At 39.9% G+C, this 19,928-nt stretch overlaps 1 protein-coding gene across 2 annotated transcripts; it reads left to right on the top strand.

Annotated features, from left to right (window-relative positions):
- Window positions 1–1,033: 1,033 nt before the first annotated feature.
- LOC109083538 (transcriptional activator MN1-like) lies at window positions 1,034–12,578 on the top strand. 2 transcript variants are annotated; one of them, XM_042765596.1, is made up of 4 exons: window positions 1,034–1,646; window positions 1,868–5,017; window positions 11,168–11,222; window positions 12,526–12,578. In XM_042765596.1, the coding sequence occupies exons 2-3, from the start codon at window positions 1,909–1,911 to the stop codon at window positions 11,176–11,178; spliced, it is 3,120 nt and encodes a 1,039-aa protein (XP_042621530.1). In that variant the 5' UTR covers window positions 1,034–1,646; window positions 1,868–1,908; the 3' UTR covers window positions 11,179–11,222; window positions 12,526–12,578. The 2 variants fall into 2 exon arrangements, with proteins under 2 accessions (XP_042621530.1, XP_042621529.1); XM_042765595.1 differs by lacking the exons at window positions 11,168–11,222; window positions 12,526–12,578 and having other exon boundaries at window positions 1,868–7,646.
- The last annotated feature ends 7,350 nt before the right edge of the window (window positions 12,579–19,928 follow it).

The raw sequence follows: 19,928 nt of genomic DNA, 5'->3' as shown, positions 1-19,928 counted from the left end.
TTTGCCAAATAAACGGGTAACGATTTCTTATAAAGACCACAGGGACCTACAAAATAAGTCTTATGGCTTTCCATTTATTATCCTTTTATTAGTTTAATTTCTTCAGTCATAGCTATCAATAAATGGCCACTTATATTTAACCATAAAACCTTTCAGTGGTCTAAAGGTCGTATCATTCCATAGTGGGTTTGCAGGACACAGTCTAGTTTGTAGTATAAGGGTTTTATTTCCACATTTTCATAATCATTATTCATTCAAAAGCTTTTGTTGTAAAGAGAAATAATTTGACCCATACTGCAGGAGTGAGTTCTAAAAATACATCACAATCACCGGTTACTTACAGGAAATTAACCCTGAAGACATATTCATTATCTCTGGCTGCCATTCGTCACAGCTTGAAAATGAAGCCTGTTTTATGCATCTGCTGATTTACTAATTAACTGCTGCATATTTACTACAGTGTATGTGTAGAAAGGAATATAGCTGTTTTACATATGAAGGATTTGGGAGTGACTGAAGATTTACACTGAGTTTGATATTTGATTTAAATGTGAATTATAAAACAATGTGTAGCTGTGTGTAAATATGAGATCTGGTATTTCACACACAGATTAATTAAATACCATCGAGCACTGATGCATATTTATTGGATGCTTTATGTAGTCGTTTTGATAATATGCAAATTGTGGGGGGAAAAATAATCCCAGTGTAATAAATAAAGCTACTGCTTTATATGTACAGACTTTTTTTATATATATATAAAAACAATTAAAATATTTTAAATGATATTCTTTATTAGCTATTGTATACCTAGTGGGGGGGAAATGCACTAAATTGTAAAGTAATCTAGCTCTATTTGTAAAATAGAGTATCATTGAAGATTGAGACATTGAAGTGCTTTTCTTGTTTTAGTATTTATCTATTGTATTGTATATAAATACGTTATAAACATCTCTTTTAGACTTCCTTAAGCGAACCCCGCCCCTTGAGCGTTAGACCCCGCCCTGTTGCACGAGCCTCCGCCCCCTGCGCATGTGTGCCTGTGTGGGCATTGGTGAGAAATCAGCGCTGGAACAGATGAGGGAATGTCAAACTTGTTGCCCGTGCCCGCGGCTCGACACATCCGATTCAAGGATAAATGAGAAAACCCTCCTGGAGCCAGAAGCATTTGATGGAACAGCGCGTATCTCATGGACAGTATTAAAGAAAATAGCATTAAATTTTGCGTTGAATACATTTCATACTGTGACAACAAAAGGGATCCTGGGCTCTCCAGTTCCTAACAGCGCGCGCACCCACCGCGGCGCATTGACTCTACTCACAGGACCGAACGCACGCGCGACGTTCTTCTCTGAGGACCGTCGATTTAATGCATTTATCTACTCTTTTTGAATTCGTGTAAGTGTTTTTAATATAGAATAATTATTAGTCGGGATCGCGCGCATTGCATTGGAGATGTGAACATGGGACATGTGCTCCGCGCGCTGGTTTGCACTCCTTTGGATTTGTGTTGAAAGACTTGGGGACGTTACGCATCGAATAACGATGTAAACGAGGAGTTTTTTTAAGATGTGCATTTTTCGGGGTCGTTGCTCTAAGGATATACAAAGAGGAGTTCGCGTTTTTACGCTTATGCTGGAATTGAGGTACTTCCAGTTGTCATCTGATCTCTTACTTTCGCATCATTAAATATTTATCAATAAGCACATGCATGTGAAACGTAAACTTTATTATTTTTTAATCATTATGTTATTTAAAATATATAATACTTGTATTTTTAAATCGGCTGCTAACATGGGCCCTGGAGACAAAAAAAAAAGTACAAATTCAGATTGTTTGATTTAATTGTGTCTTTTTTTATTTGCAGTGACAAACTAACAAAAGGAATTTAATCTCAGTGGACTGAAAATGAACTCTAATTATAACAGTGCCGGATTTCATATGAAAGGGCCGTCGGTAGCTGTGGAGCCGATGATGGGTCCACTAAATGAATCCCCCATACAGGGACTCAACTTTGTCTCAAATAGAGACCAGTATGGATTCCAGGCTCATGGCCATGGGGATATGCTCGCTATGGGAGTTCAGCCACAACATCAACTCCACATGCAAGGACCGTTCAACCATCAACCTCCTAACCACGATCAGCATTCACATCTGTACCAGGACAGCGTCCCCTCTTGCTTGCACGGGGACAGACACATGGGCTTCAATAACAGCAACACAGGTCACCCGCATATGTTTGAAGGGGGATTCGGTCAGCAGCTTGCAGAGGTGCAGTCACGAGAATGCATTTCACAGCAGCAGCAGCAACAGAGAATGGCCACAATGCCTGAGTTTCAACCGCACGGCCATCCTAACGGTACCCACGCCGTTCCAGCACCATGTCTTCCATTAGACCAGTCACCAAACCGTGCCGCGTCGTTCCACGGCCTGCCGTCCTCGTCCCCTGAAACCCACAGACTTGAACATTACAGGCTTTTCCCACAGGGCAGGATGGGGGGATCAGAGCACTGTTTTCCCTGTGATCCTCTGACGGGAAATTTTGATATGACAGGATTCTCCACCGCGGACTCTTCAGAGCACAAACTGCCCTATTGTGAAACGGGGAACCAAGTGGTCGGGGGTCATTTTGCAACTTGTAATCGAAGTGGTTCCCGAGGGCCCATGATGGGCGGCTCTAAAGTCGACCAGCAGCTACCTCAGCAAAATGTGTTTTCGGACCGATTCGGGAATCGGGGGAAAATGGAACCGGGGGTTAATGCTAGACACCACCTCATGCCGCAGCAAAGGCCGGGACCTGTTGCCAGGCAGAACCCCAGCTCCCCTGCCCTTCCACGGTTTTATCACACTCCGGACTATGTAGCGAACAATACGGACGTTCAAGGTGGTGGTCCGATGGTCCATGTTCAACACAGCCACCTAGACCGGCCCATACATAGACTGAACAACCATAACATGCATCCCTTCGGGGAACCGGTGTTTGATGTCCCCCAGCTAGCCCCTCAGCCCCCACATCACCCTCACCTCAGCTCACTGCCTTATTTGAATATGGCAAAAAGGCCAAGGTTTGATCTCCCAAACGGCTCTGCTGGAGAGAGCTGCAGCCCCCTAAGCAACAGCTTACATAATCGGCCCAATCTTGAGAACCACCTCTCCCCCTCAGCTTTCCCCTCTCCTATGGGGGACTTCACATCTCATGTGACGGATGGGTTTCCATCAGGCCCTCTACCCTTGAGCTCCGGTCCACAGCAACAACAACAGCAGCGGCAGCAGAACGCAGCGATGATGATCAAACAAATGGCATCGAGGAGCCAGCAGCAGAGAATGAGACAACCCGACCTGCAACAGTTAAGTCTCCACCGGGACGTCACATCAAACGGCATGGTCTGCCGAGGCCCTCTGGGTGGTGTGTCTCAGTCCAGTTTCGAGAAGAAGCATAATTTTCATGGAAACTATGACAGCTCCCACCTACCTCAAGAAAACTCATGGTTTCCTGAGCCGCAGCAGCAGCAGCATTGTAGAGAAACAAACACTCATGCCTTGGAGCAGGCAGAGAATGGACACAACATTATTTTTAGGCAAGGCGTCACAAGCATGGACATGCAGTCTTTGAATTCTCCGGGAGCGCATCATCCATTCGAAAATAATGTCACCAATCCTCTGCAGATGCAGTCTCCCGACGAGAACAACATGCAGTCAGGCGCACCCACGGACAGGAGGCCGGCTGAATTCGGAGGAATGACGATGAGGAGGCAGCACAGCTTCCCTCCTGGAGGGCCGAGTCAACAGGGAGCCCCCCAGAGCAATCCTCCAGGATTTAGCTCCTCTCCAGGGAACTATCCCGCCCATCCCGAGTACCTCTCCAGCCAGCACCTGTCAGTCAATAAGCTTGGGGCCCTCTCTTTGGGGAATTTGAACAAAGCCAGTACAAAAGACAGTGTGTTTGGCCAAAGCTGTCTGGCAGCTCTTTCCACGGCCTGCCAGAATATGATCGCCAGCCTTGGGGCCCCGAACCTCAATGTGACTTTTAATAAGAAAAGTCAAAATGAGGCCAAACGCAAAGCAGGTCAGGTTGAGCAGGACATAAATAGCAGTGGCAGTAGCGGCCCAGGGGCAGAGTATTTCCAGGGCAATGCTTCTCAGAATAGTCAAACGCCTTGCTCGGGGAATAACAACAATACTATGGCAGGTCAAAGTGGTACGTGCCAGATGGCGAAAAGGGAAGCGAGCACCCTTTCCCCAAATGACAACATGGAGTCTGGATGCGAGGGGAAAATGGCAACAGGCAACGGCAAGGGGAGGGGGAAGAAGAGACGCGACAGCGGGCACATCAGTCCCGGAAACTTCTCCCCTCCTTGTGGCGGTAACCCCGTCGTCAGTCCGAGTCAGCAGGGTTCTGCTTTGAACGTGGGCCTGGAGAGCCGTGGTAAGACCCCAGAGAGGTCCCTGGTCTCCCCTTCCTTTGGAAAACCTGACCTCACCACCTCGATGGACAGCGGAATTCAAAGCGTGGGCAAGTCTGATGGCGTTTCGCCATGCATGGATTATTTAGACGAAGCCAGCCCCAACTACAGCACAGAGGACCAGAGGCCTTGCAGAGCTGGCATGAAGTGTAATTCTGAAAACAGGGCCGGCTACAATGACAATCCGTGCATGGAACAGGTGCGGACACCACTGAGCAACACGGGCCAGGATGAGGTTCATCCTCTGGAGATTTTGCAGGCCCAGATCCAGCTGCAAAGACAGCAGTTCAGCATCTCTGAGGACCAGCCGATGGGAGGGAAAACGGGCAAAAAGGCTGACTGCCAGGCCGGTCTGAATGGAGAGTGCGCCCTGGCCAGTTCTAGCCCGGTCACCGGCAAGGGATCTGTGAATACCATTGACCTTGACTCTCTCATGACAGAGCAGCATGCCACCTGGTATGTCCCTGGCAACAAGGCTCTGATAGAGGACCCCAGTAATGACAAGTGCCTGGGATACTGGGATCGAGCACGGGGCCAGAGTGACAACAAAGAAGGTAAACTTCATTGACTTGCAGCGAGAGCATGATGAATTGGTGTTTTTATGGACTGTTGAGTTTACTTTGATGGCTTAATGGTTGAATAATGAACAACCCAAGGTAGCTTAACCTCAGGCACAGGGACCCATTTACGACTAATCTGTCACCCAGAAGTGAGCTTTAATTAGCACACTTTAAAACACTCAGTCTTGAGCTGACAGAAAACAGGATGCAAAATAATAATTAACTCACTGACAGAAGAGAATGTTTGTTTGGTTCTGCAGTTTGCAGTACAATAAGTCACAATTAAATATGAATGTAAATTATTGTATAGTATTAATTGGTTTATACACACATATGTAATATGTGGGGAAATTTAAATAGATTTTTTACAGTTTATATATATACAGTATATATACACACACACTAGCAGGAAAAGCCACAGCTATTATTTTTTATATTAGTAGTTATTATTAGTAGCATTATAATAGTTATAATATTTCTGATATTATTGAATATGCAAGTGTCTACATTTTGGCTGTTTAACATTATGCAAACTGAATGTTTTGATTCCACCTTATTTGTACTTACATTTAAGTTTTATCTAACTCTAACACAAAGAGGATCCGTAGTTAAGATTTTAATGAGATTTAAGTACATTTAGATCTTAACTACAGATCCTCTTTGTGTTAAATCTGAGCACAAATAAACTGGAATCAAAAGCTACAGTAATTCTTGCGGTTTTCCTCTGAAAACAGTGCTGCGTTTAGAAAATATGTCTGCAGTGTTTTATATGCTCCTGGTAGTGTAAGTGTTTTTACCCCAGGCTTTCTTATTAAATTATTTACTGGAAACTTTACAGGACTGTTCAGATGTATTGTCAGCGTTATAAAATATCAGTCAAGAGCATCGTAGGTCACAGAGCTCCTGTTCCTTTAATTTCATGTTGAATGCCACAGCAAATACATGTGTGTTATTGTGTAAACAAACGTTGTCTAAGGAGGTTAGAACAGCCAAGTTTGCGATTAATTTGACTGCAGGCACGTTAGAGCTCGCAGTGGCGTTATTAACCCATGAAGCCTGACAACAGGCGTTAGGCGCGTGGCCAAGATTCAGTGTTGTTTTACCTCAGAATTCTCTTTCCTGTCACTTCACGCTTCGTGATTGGTCCCGTCGGTCCTGTAATTGCGCGCCATCAGATATGTCATAATCAGACGTGTGGCATGGTATTCATGAGGGGATGTGTTTGATTTTCACTATAGTCAAGAGGACGGTCAAAATTATTTTCTTAACAGGAATATCTCAAGGACTTGTAACTTAAAACATCCAAATGCTGTAACATAGCCAGTTGCATGGAATTCCCTTCACAAAAACACACCAGAGACCAAAAATCTGTTTTTGCATTTATCTCTATTTCCATCTTTTGCAGCGGGTATTGAGTTCCTAACTTTTTTTTTTATTGCATTTTTCTGAAATGCAGTAGCTTTCTCCCTGTGCACGTTGGACTTTATGAAGTTTTGCAGCAGTTTTGATCACAATAATGTGTTGAGCCATTTTTTTTTATCTGCTTTATATATATATTAAAAAACTTTGGAGTAATTTCAGGGATATGATATAAATGCATCTCAACCAAATGTAGAACAGATGCAAGCTGCAAAAAGCACGTTATCAGAATGCAGTCCGATCAGAAAGCTTCAACTCTGAGTGTTTATTCACTATTTTGCCTAATAAATGGAGAAGGTTGTCAGATGCAATTTCTCAGACGGGGCTGTCGGATATTCTGACAGCTTTGTGGCTTTGAGAATAAACACTAAAGGCCAGAACAGACAGAAAACAAAGGAGAAGATGCAATGGTCTCCTGGGAAAACGACTCAAAACAACACTCCACAAACAGGCTGAGAACACAGGTATAGGGATGCGTTTTGTGAGAAAGGGACGTCAGTGATGTGAAGAGAAAAGAGGGCTTGATATCTATGTGGAAAATATCAGCAAACAGTGTACACTCCAAACGCTGTGTAACTTGCAGATCCTTTACAAAAATGAGGTTCCGTGTCTTTGAACGTTTTCCCTGTTTGTCAGAAAAGTTAGATATCTTAGTGGCTCTGGAAAAACAAATTTGTAAACAGTGTACACTTTGTGCAAGTTGCATATCCTAAAATAACCATCAATGCCTTTGAACGTTTCCTCATTTATCAAAAGTACTCATCTGTTGTAATCGTGGCTGGCATTTGCATGCAATATAGGCTGTTTATAACCAATTGTAGTCAGTTTTAAAGCTAATATCTTGGTTTGCATGATGGAAATCAATTTGAACATTGTATGCACATATGCACACCTTTCTATGAAAGTGTTTGTTTGATGAATGGAATTAATTAGCATCGTCTTGTGTCCGTGTGATACACTGCATTTTTCCGTGAGGAATGTCAGGGTGAAAACTAAAAAGGAAAAAAAAGAAGCATGATCTTGTCTTGGCATGTACTGAATTCCGCTTTTGCATTTTGTTGAGGGACAGGCCTGTATCGTCAGCGATGCATCGCTTGGATTTGTGCAGCATCTCTCGATGCTAAACATTAAGGAGCAATTCTGTCATTTTTTACTCACCATTATTTTTTCCTTTTTTCAACCAATAAAACATTTTGAGATCTTCTATGGAGAGGAAGATTTTTTGTGTTTAACAGAGAGTAAAGAAAATAGCATGAGTTTGAATGACTTGGGGGGGAAATTCAGACTAAATTTTAATTTTGGGCCAAAATACTTTAAAGATTAAAAATTGCAGTGGAAAAGGAGATATTAGGCAGAATGTTCAAGCTGCTCTTTTCCATAATTCTAAAATGGATGTTGATTTTTATACCACCACAAAAATCTCATATGCTATATTCAATCATTTAAAAAACAAATAAGAAAATCACATCAAAACTCTATATTATACAATGTTATAACCAGCTGTAATCTGCCAAATATCATTCATAGTGAAAATGTTTTAAAATCAAACACAAGCATGAAAGAGATTTGAGCTTTGATGGAGAGGAAGATTTTTGTGTTGAACAGAAATAAAGAAACGAAAATAACATGATTTTGAATAAATAATGACAGGATTTAGATTTTTGGCTAAAATACTCCTTTAAATATAAAAAATTGCAGTGAGATATTAGTCAGAATGTCTTAGCTGCTCTTTTCCAGCAAACAAAAATTAAAGTTTTTTTTTTAAATACCACCTAGCTCCAACATAAAAGCCTTCTGTAATGTTACTGAAAATTCCCATCAAAGCTCTATATATAATACTTTATTATTATATTATTATCACTGCAGTCTGCTATATGTGACTATAAGGCATGAAGATATTAAAAACATTGTGCTTCTCTGTAAAGCAGATTTGAAACAATGTATATTGTGAATAGTGGTATAGGAATAAATGTAGTTTTCAAATGTCATATTTGGTCACGTTTTTAAAAAGTTCAATAGAGAGCTTTGGTGGAGGAAGATTTTTGTTTAACAGAAAGTAAAGAAGAGAAAAGAAAATAGCATGAGGGTGAGTAAATAATGACTACATTTTAATCTAAAATGTATCCTTAAAGATTAAAAATGTGTGTTTTGTGGCTGTTTTTAAAGCCGTGGGCATGTCACGGGTAGGTCATCCCTCAAGCTCAGAGCCCAGATGTAGATTTTCCGTGTCACCTCATATGTTGTTGTTGTCATACGTGTCTCTAAGATCATTAATGTTTCTTCTTAGCAACCCCACCCACAGAAACATAAACCAACCAGTTTCTCCCCCTTCATTTGTAAGTGACCAGAGCCTGCCTGTGAACGGCATATGGAGCAGAAGGGTGTTGCTTTTCCAATGCGTACGCTTTAGTGCATGTGTTGCGCTGGCCAAGAGAACATGTCTAAGAGCCAGACAGAGCAGTCAGCCATCCAGACAGCAGTCAGCCATCCAGACTGGGCCCCACAGCTGGCCTGCTTTCTCAGCCCTTCCCCTCTCCAGATCCAGGCCCGGCGCTCATGAAGGCGATCCCTGTCCGCTGTGCGCCAGCAGAGGAGGAGGAGGAGGAGGAGGAGGGGGACAGAACGGCCCCAGGGCTCTGATGTGAAACTCCTTTAGTGCTTTGGGCCCTCGAAAACTGTGAAAAGCTCTTTCATATCCCTTGGCCTGGGTCCCGTGCTCTCTTTAGAATATTTTAGAATAATTTCATTCTAATTTGTCAATGGAAATTCAAACCATATAACAGCATATAAAAACAGGTTCTAGAGGGACTAGTTTATGTAAAAGAGCGCGCCGGTGCCAAGCTATTTCCACGCTCTTGTGTGGGGAGGCACCCACTGCGTCCCCTGCAGTTCTGTTGGCTGCTGTTGAGAGACTCGCATTATAAGCGCTTAACAATGATATGGACACAATCCCGGCGTTTGAGTAATGAAGTCTGCACTGTCGGGATGATTCGCAAGATGGAGTTTAAAAGAGCAGTTCATGCAAAAACGAGCGTTCTGTCATTGTTTACTCAGCCTCGTTTCCAGTGGAGGGGGGGGACAGTAACAATATCACACTGTTATTGCAGGCAGCAGGACTGAATGCAATTGTTAAATAACCATTTAGAAAAGTGACACAATAATGTATCATTACCGCTTAGCTAAAAATTTTAAGTTGAAAATTAAACTTTTAAAGCATGAAATAATGTACCACAAATCAGTGTTTAATGCGGGTGTATCATCAGTAAAGTAATCATTAAATGTGTAATCATTTAAAAAAATAAAAATATCAGCCATTTATATTCATGTGATTCAAAGATGACGCCCATAATACTAATGTTGTCCACAGGAGGGAGCCACAGGATATCAAATCTTTAAGATCTCAGTTTAAAGACTGTAAAAATTGTTTAATAAGTTGACTTGTAGTAAAAAATTGCAAAAACTTCAGTTTCCTAAATACCTAATTTTAATTGTATTGACAACATTTTTGTCAGACATGTCTAAATGTAAGTCCAATTGAAGAAGGGACATTATATTATTTATCTATTTTAATATTGTGCATATAATAATACTTCTATAAAGACTCATATTTTATTTGAAAAGAGACATGTCCATTGGATAATTATATAATCTACACAAGCCATTGTGCTTGGACCGTGATGATCGCCTCAAGTTAAACTGCATTGTGTCGTTGTCCACAATGTTTCGGTGAAAGAACTTTGAAATAACAAACAGGGAAACAATAACAGGCATGCCCTACATCGCATCCAGCTAGCCAACTCTGCCCAAGCTCCATGATCTGTATTTATTTATTTATTTATTTTCTTTATTTGAATGTCTTGTGAAAGGATTTTTTGTAAAAATAAAATCGAAATCTCGGAAGCGATATCCAATCACATGAGGCCAAAATATATAAAAACAATACTGATTCGCCAAAATCAAAAGTGGGGGGTCTGGAATCTGAAACAAGCCAATTAGAGTTCAGCCTCAAGTTACATGCGTTTCAAAATTTTACGGACCTAATAGACACACATTTGTCCGACGCCCCGCATACACAAAACAAATGAAATAGTTTTTATTTTTTTTATTTTTAATAGGTGCTAACATGACTACCAGTAGAATAGTATGATCAAATAATGCAGTTTCGTAATTACTTTGCAATATATATTAAATTTATTTTTAACATGTTGAAGTAGGCTTCATTCCTGGCTAACTTGGAGGGGGTGGCGCCCCCTATTGACCAGCCGCCACTGCTCATTTCTTTCCGAACCGAAGGGTTTCTGTGGTGCACAAAAGAGAGTTTGAAGAGTGCCCTGGTTGTTTTTTTCCACATAATGTAACTGAATAGGGAATAGTTTGGAGTCATTTAGGAGCATCTCTATTTAGTTTTCAAAATACGAAAAAAATGTTGTAGTAAGGACTTTCTTTTTACATCTGTTCTACATTTGGTCAAGATGCATTTAGATCATGCCCTTTAAATTATACTGTAAAATATCCCATTAATCTGTTAAAATAGGAAACAATTACAAAAACTATATTTTGATTAATATATATGTGTGTGTGTGCGTGTGTGTGTGTGTACACAACATTTATTCCTAAACTATTAATTCATATCCCTTCACTGTAATGTTTCAATCTCATTTGTTTTTCTTTATTCCAAACATCTGTGATGTGATTTTAATGTTTTTCCCTTGCATCTCCTCACAGGACATGGGTAGGAGCGCTCCTCTGCTGGCTCTCCTTAGCGTATCACTGAAAAAAGGTAAGACCAATCTATCAGATATATATCAGTCAATTGGGTTTCGGGTTTAAGATGTTATTTTATATTTTAATTTGAAATTTTGTTTTGTTTGAGATGTGATGTGATTTGATTTTGTGATTTCAAATTCATGCAAAAAATAAATAAAAATTCATGTTTACTAGCCAAATTCTCTGTGAAGATCCAAGAGAACAATCCACCAATCAGAGAGCTCACTGTTACCATGGAAACAGAATTTGCTCCCAAAAAAGCTCATCAGTCACCGCCCACTCCCATGAAGCATTGCGAATAAAGTCCTTAGGCTCTCAAACTACTTATATATTAGAATGTGTTGCAATAAATATTTAAATGTATAGAACATAATATATTTAAAATCATACATAATGTTGTTTATTAGTTTTTGCATTGTTTGCATATGTGTATATAGTTATTTAAATTCATTTTCATTTCAGTTTTAGTTCTGTTTAGTGTAGTGATTCAAGTTAAACTAAATGAAATTGAGAAATTATTCCATTGGTTCTCAAACTCCATATATTGGAATATTTTGCAATAAACATTTAAAATATATAATTATAATATATTTAAAACTCATTTATATATATATATATATATATATATATATATATATATATATATATATATATATATATATGTATGTATATATATATTTTGGTTCATTGTTATTTTAGTATCATTGAGAAACTATTATAGTTTTTATTATTTTTATTTTTTTGTAATTTTAGTTAAATTTGTTTTTTGTCATTTCTATTAGTTTTCACTCTAAAAATATCTATAGTTTTTATTAATCTTTTCATTTTATTTATTTTTCTTATTCAAATGAATTGAAATGAAAATTGGGCAAGTTTAGGGTTTTAATTAGTTTATTTAAAGTAATGAAATTTTTTTTTATGTTTTCAGTTAACTATAATAACCTTTTTATTATATTTTATACAATTTGAAGTCAGCAGTTTTATATTGTACCAGTGATTTTGATTTGAATACATCAGTGGCAATGCATCATGGGATATAAATTTCCTTCTAAAAGAATAGTTTGAATCAGAGTTTGTAATGTTGTTGGTTTGAGTATATTGTCAGATGTGAAAAATTCTTCGCAAACCAAGGCCGCACTTGCCCTCCTGCGCCGTGATCTGTACCGTCTTGCTTAATTTTCACGGAACGAGCCGCAGCCGCTGCGCCATCTGTCTCCCGCCGTTTAAGCGCCACGGCTCCCGTTGCTATTCCTGCGAGCTGTCCGCTGCGATTCCATGGCGACAGGATGACTGACATGTGTCGCATCTCTCCACAGGTGCTGCACGATCTCGCTGTGAGGGTGGGGGTGGGACCTGGAGGAAGCCACCCGTGGTGTCCTGGGGGTGGGGAGGGGGGACAGAGGGGCCCCTGCTGTTCCTCTCCCTTCCAGATGCGACTTAAACTCATCCAGAACAACTCTAACCACTTTGGAACCTCGCTGGCTGCTTTCCGTAACTGCAAGGATGATGGCTGGCTTGGTGTTTTCCAGCAGTAATTGGATACTTTTTTTTTTTTTTTTTTTTTACTAGCCCCAGAGAAACCACAAACCCTCTGGGTGTCCGTAGAGCAAGTCTTCGGGCCAACAGAGTCTCTTTAGATGGACTGGAGACGAGAGACAATGGGATACAGGAAATACACAAGCACACCAGACTGGAATCTTGGACAGCGAGGCTCAGTTGCTTTTAGTGTATTTTTATCTTCTATAAAGTTCCATTTTTGCTGGGATTACCTCATTTTTTAAGACTCACAAGTGAGGGTTTAACTAGTTAGTCCGAGAGCACGGCGCTCTCTCTATAAATATTTATTATCCCTGTTTGTTCGGCGAAGCTCCTTTACTTGTGAACTTCAGCATCGTGTTTAATAGTAATTTTGGGTTCAGCATCGCTTCTTTTTTTTTTTTTTTTTTTTTTGGTTTTGTTTCTAACTCCCAGAATTCTGACACCGAGCCACCGTCCAATAGAGACAGAATTCAGAAGCAGTGTGTTATAAAGCTTCCCATTCACCGAGGTCTCCAGCAGCAGGCTCCGTGAGTCTGTGGTGGGTCAACCTTTTGACTTTGAAAGGCCAGTGGGGGTTCTGTCTTCTCCCTACTGTTTTTGGAAATTTGATATTCACCCTGAGAACATCCCTTTGTGACCTGCCTTGCCGGCATTGGAATGCCATTGTTTCAAGTCGAAATTCTCCTTTGCTTGGGTTTTCCCTCTTTACCAAGCCTCCATTGAGACCCTGAGCTTCCCTCTGCCTTTAAACCAACTGATGGTGAATATGTTTAGTCGGAATTGGCAGGCTATTCAAGCGAGGACAATGGTTGGAGACAAAAGACTTTCCTTTTAAGAAAATAGGTTTTCTTCTGGAGAGAAAAAGGTCTTTAACCAATTTTTTGGTCTTCGACACCTCTCTGTTTCCTTGTTCTACCTCTTTTCTCCATTTTTCTCTCATTATTGTGATATACACGAAGCTTAAAGTGAAGTTATTGTGCCCGCAGAGTTTTTTGTAAATAACCTGTATATTATGAATCACTTATTAACAATAAATATGTTGTAAATTATGCTTTTTTCCCGATTCCTTTGTCCTCCGCTGTCATCTCATTAAATATTTTCCTATGAAATGTGGCATTCTTCCCAAGAGAAAACCTAAATTAGCATGCTCTCCATAGCTACTGCTTGAAGTTCTTAAATGGTGATGAGGATTGTTTTAAAAGTATGATTACATGCATTTTTGTTTGATTAGGGGGCACCGGGTTTGAGATATGCCTGAGAAATGCCGTCTTTATGTTTACCCTGTACTAATCTTAAACAGTGGGAAAATACTTTCAACCGAGAGCGAGGGAGAGAGAGAGAGAGAGAGAGAGAGAGAGCGAGGGAGAAGTCAAACGAGGAGACTGTTTGTGAAATGCTCGGCTACAAATCTCCAGTGGTTTGGACAAGCTTCGAGACCGCTGGCTTTGGGTGGTGAAGTCTCCCGAGTATTGATCGTGATTACTCCGGTATTCTTTATGTAAATCGTTGCTTATTGATAGTGGAACTAGTTCAAGGATGTAAAGTGCAAATTGCAGTGCAATAGTTCTTGTGTTTGCAAAGGGCCGTTTCTAAACCTTGGAAACCATTTCCTAGAAGAATGTAAAATGTGCATGTGTACGCACACAACGTGCTGATTACACTAAGCAGATGTTATAGTTCAGTGCTCCTCAACTGGTTTTGTTTCAACACCCATATTGAACAGAAATAAAACACTGAAATTTGGTAATATTACCAAGAATGGGATGAGCCTGCGAAGGAATATGCAAAATGATTAACATGACATGACATGACATAAAAAACTTTGTAAGTGCATAAACATCAATAGGAATGTGATCTGAACACATGAAACAAACACTTAATTACATTGTATTAGCAGAAGAATTAGTGACATAAATTTGTGGCTTTATATATATATATATATATATATATATATATATATATATATATATATATATATATATATATATATATATATATATATATATATATATATAAGCAGTTTTTAATAAGCTTAAGTGAGATGGAATGACAACAGAAAGCCGGATTAATTCAAATGCAGAGTTTGCTGATCGATTAAACCCAACTCTGGGGCTTTCTGAAAATGTTCAGATCTAATTTAAGCATTTATGAACTCGCCTGTTTATTTAAATTGACAAACTGTTTCTGTTTCTGTTTTTTGTTTTTGTTTTGTTTTTTCACTCGCACCAAGGCCAAATGGGTTTTTCATAAAATGAATAAATAAAACGATATTTTCAAATTAATTTTTTACTTATTTTATTTATTATTTTTTTCTTATTATAAATGCATCTAGAATATATCTTCTAGAATACAGATGCATTCAGTCAAATATGTATATATATATATATATATATATATATATATATATATTTGATTGCATGCATTTCACAAGTTGATAAGCCTGTTAATTTGATCCTAATTATGCATGATTATATAATTAGTTGCATTTTATTATTTGCATTTAGGATTGCTGTTGATGATCAGTATAGACCTGCAATGGATTTTTTGGTTGAACGTTGATTTTGACATTAATGCAAATGAAAACTCATTCATACATGAAACTGTGCTAAATTCCTGTTGCAGTGTCACAGTGTTGTATCACCATTCGTGTGTTTTGTGCTCTCTACACGTCTTTCCTGATATTTGCGTCTCTATTCCAGTGCAACAGAGAGAAGGAGTCAATACCACGGCGATTCTGATTCCCAAGAGTGACGCACCGTCTAAGAGACGGAATCTCTAACAGGAAACGCAGTCTGAAAAATGTCCTAGTGCAGTTAGGCCGAAGGTGCATTTGCTTTGGCTGGCGCCAGACATTCTTGCTCTTGTTTTTCCAATTTGCTGGAGCTACAGTGAGACAGATTTCCCATTTGGAGATGACTGCAAACCTCTGCTTTTACTATTGTTTGTCATTATGAGAGCCACTTTCAGCCGCATTTACGAAAAACTCATTTGGTTTTGGTGCAAGTCATCGACAATGTGAAAAAAAAACGCTCTAGCACAGACGAGTTTATAAATGCTTAAATTAGATCTGCACGTTTTTAGAAAGCCCCAGAGTTGGATTTAATCGATCGGCAAACTCTGCATTTTAATTAATCCGGCCTCCTGATGTCATTACGTCCCACTTAAGCTTATTAAAAACTGATTTGATTTGTTCTGCATCCAACATTAAGCCGTTTCGCTCTTCCAGGCAAGATAGCGCTCGAGTTCTTCATGTTTGTTTAAGACGCCAATCGCTTTGCCATTCCCCATGCAGCGTGTGCGTCGGCCAGAGCACGACCACATGGTTTAGTCCTCACATACATGTTAATATGCAACACAAGTGTCTCTAAAATTGCAGGCCTTTGAGAGCTTTGACAGTCTGTGCATTCATTCAGTCCCAAAGCAGGGTTTTCCTATTCATCTCTGCTCACAGAGGAACACCATGGTGGGACTGCTGGAGAACGGGACAGAGAGTGGAGGAGGAGAGGGAGGAGGGGTATCTAAGCCCAGCTTGGCTTCAAGAATGGGATTCAGCAATTGGTGTGCAAATGGCAGTGTCTCCCACAGTCCGTAGATCCCCAAGGAGCCCAACAGTGGAGGGCCACTGGCTTGGGTCTCTTGTCTGTCCTCTGAATTTTTCATAGGTCAGCCTTCACAATACAAACTTAAATAGCTGGGCAGAGCCGATGGAAATCAGCATAGAGCGAGAAAGAGAGGGGGAAAATCCACCCCCCACCCCTTGAACAATGGGAATAAACAAAGATTTTGCTATCTTTTTAAGGAGAGCTCATCCAAAAGCAAGCTGCTTGAAAGGAGAGAGACGTTTGTCCGTTTTTTTTTTTTTCAGGAGAGCATGAGGAAAGGGGGATGGAGAGGATCTCTTGTGCTTAGGAATGCTTCGCAATCCTTATATTTTTCTTTCCATCCCCATTAGGGTGGATGCGCACTCGGGTCGTCTGAAACTTCCTTTTGTTTGCGCTCTATGGGCCGAGGAACCCGGTGGCATTGGCTGCTTCAGGCTGCTTGGATTCACTTAACGCTTCTATTATCTCTAATGGTTTTGGATGGGTTGTAAAGACTTCCATGTGCCTTATCTGGTTGAGTGACGGTGGGAGGGAAACCACAAGATGTAATTGACTGATTGTTTTATGGAGCCTCCATTGAGAAAGTAAAAGCGCTAAATGTCAATGAAGACGTAGTAGCATTTACTAACATTTGCATTTGCATTAAATATGTGCATGTGAAGTGTGCCGCTGATTTATTTGGCAGGTCGTAGATCATCCAGTCCAATGGCCCTCGGCTGGTTTTTCTTCAGGACTCAAAATGATAACCAAGTTATTGTTTGTAAAAAGTTTTCTTTGGTTTAGCGGTTCCCTATCTGTTAGCATGTGCTCAGCTGGAAGCCACTGCATGCATCTTATGCACATTGTTTTAGTCAATCACCTGAGCCATAAATGTCACGTGACTAATCACCCTGCATTTATTACGTCCTGACAGTGCTGATTGACTGATGGCACCATGGGCCCTTCATTAGCAACTATCCTGAACTGTGACGTCAATTTCATGCTTTTAAGAGCCCCCAAAAAACAATCAGGGACTTGTAAAACATCTACTATAATGAAATGTTTGCATATTCACTTTTATTCACTCTTGGTAAAAATAATTGCCAGAATGCATAAATTGCACACACACTTATTTAGCTGAAGTTTTTATCCAAAGTGGTACATGTAAGTATGGAAAATTAAATCAATTTTTTGGAACCATAAGAACTTCATTTACATTTATTTGCAATATTTGCAATTTTTTTTTTAATATATGTATAAATATATTCAGATTGCACTTAAATGCATCATACATCACTTTGGATGTATATATGCAAATTCATGAGTATATAATATAATGGTCTCAGCAGCCATGTAGTTTGGTTGTTTTTTTATCATGCATACAGTATTTTTGTTACACAACCTGCTCATCTAATTTGACTCGCTTCTACCAAGTGACAGATGATTTCAACATTTCACATCAATAAAATAAGATACGGATGTGTTTTCTTTTAAAAGTTGATGAGCCTAATTTTTATGCATTTGCATTTGGCAGGTGCTTTTATCAAAACTGACATGCATTGCATTGAAGATGCAACTCTTTTTTGCATTAAAAATTGTTTCGCTTTCCGCGATGCTTTCCAAACAGACCTGAGAGTCGTTTTTGGGTCGTGATCCACCGTTTGAGAACCGTTTATGATCCAGACCATATGGATATGGATTTGGAGGACCCCCATCCCCCACGAGCTTGACTTGTGGCTCTTGGTCGATTGCCGTACGTATGACTCAACATGGCTTGGGATTCAGGGGTGGAAACATCAATACAGCTTTTTCTTTTCGCCTCCTCTTTTCTCTCTTTTTCACTCCCTTTCCCTCCAATTCCTCAAAGCCCCCCACCTTTAGCTGCTGGCTGACCTCTCCTTGTCTTCCTGAGAAGGCCTCATCGTGTCAGGAGCTGGGGGGAGCTGGGGGTCTGTGATGGACTGAAAAAAGCAGCTGTGCTGCTGTGCTGACGGCCCACTGAGCGGCCCAAACCCCCCCCCCCAATCACACCGAGCGAAGGCCTCCTGCCGCTTTCCTCTGCCAGGCAGCCACAAACTCCTCCAGCAGCCCCTCAATGTAACCTGAGCCACATTTCAGCTCCCTGAGCTTTGATTAGTGCAGGAAAAACTATGCGGTTTTATGCTCCTTTTGGACGAAATCAGTGCTGTCAGTGCCTCAACACCTCTGACTTGTAGCTTTCGATTACTGTGGCAGATACCTTTGTGTGGTAAAACATCTTGTAAAGTGGGTTATTTCGGCTTAAAAATAAATTTTATCATTGCCAATTAGCTGTGATCGCATATCAGTTGAACTCTGAATTACATTTTGCCTGTGCAAAACTCCCACTCTGATGCATATAAGTGTAACACTAACAACAGTGTAGTTAGTGTGTTGCTATGCAGTTGCTAGAGGGTTTAAATGGTTGCTAAGGTGTTACTAGGTGTTTGTGTACTGTAATATATTGGACACTTTTTTGTCCACCAGGTGAAAACTGTAAGTTGGTCATAAAATTTAATGGACCTGAGCTGACATGAAAATGCATTAACAATTTTGATAAATACTGTAACAAATATAGCACACGTACGTCTGCAAGATGTCTGTTAATGATCTCTTCATCTGGAAAGCATCTGCTGTATACAAACATCTTATAGACATCTTTAAGATGTTAGTTTTACATACATTCTAAATCATAAACATCTTAAAGACATTTTCTAAACGTCTATTTGACATCTGATAGGAAACGTCCTATAGACCTATTATAGATTTGCAAACACTCTAAAAAAAATATGTCTTGCAGATGTCAAAGAGACATCTCTGTGATGTACGTGTGCTATCACCCTGTTGAAAAAAACAGCATATGCTGGTTAGGTATGTTTTGAAACATGGCTGCTGGTTTAAGATGGTTCTTAGCTAGTTTGAGCTGGTTTATGCTGGTCATGTGCTGGTCCTAAACTGGTCCTAAGCAACTAGCTCCTGCTCAGGACCAGCATATGACAAGCGTGAACCATTTTATGACCAGCTAAGGACCATCTTAAACCAGCAGCCATGTTTCAAAACATACCTAACCAGCATATGCTGTTTTTTTTTTGTTTTTTTTTTAATAGGGCAGGGTTGCTTGTTAGTTTATACATTATTTCAAACATTTTGTGAACACAGTGGTGTCTTATATCATACTGCTATTGCTGCTGTTAGCATTATGCGTCTTGATTTTGTGTGGTGCAGTGATTTTGCTAAGGTGTTAAAAACATAACTTTGTTGGTTTAGTGTTTATTGCTTTGGGAAGGATAAAAAGCACAATTACGGAAATTAACTTTTACTAACAATTACTGCTAATTCAACTAATAAAATTAACTTGTTTCTTTAGGTCTATGTTGGATGCTAATATCTACAGGTAGATGCTTGCAATGTTGTGCTAACTTCCCGTTGCTTTCAGACTCAGTTTTAAGGAAGAATCTCTACTCACTCTGGCTTTGTTTATGACCCCGAAGTCTCTAGCTGATGTAACGCATTATTATTATTAAGAAAAAATTTATTTATTAAACATTGGTGTCTTATATTATCCTCCTATTGCTGCTGTT

This window comes from Cyprinus carpio, chromosome A10, assembly GCF_018340385.1.
Source record: "Cyprinus carpio isolate SPL01 chromosome A10, ASM1834038v1, whole genome shotgun sequence".
Taxonomy (NCBI): Eukaryota; Metazoa; Chordata; class Actinopteri; order Cypriniformes; family Cyprinidae; genus Cyprinus; species Cyprinus carpio.
The sequence above is the reverse complement of the archived record's forward strand: the minus strand, read 5'-3'. Positions and strand labels throughout refer to the sequence as shown.

Bases quoted from the DNA above. Each gene is read 5' to 3' on its own strand.
- LOC109083538 (XM_042765595.1), top strand. From the start codon at position 1,909: ATGAACTCTAATTATAACAGTGCCGGATTTCATATGAAAGGGCCGTCG.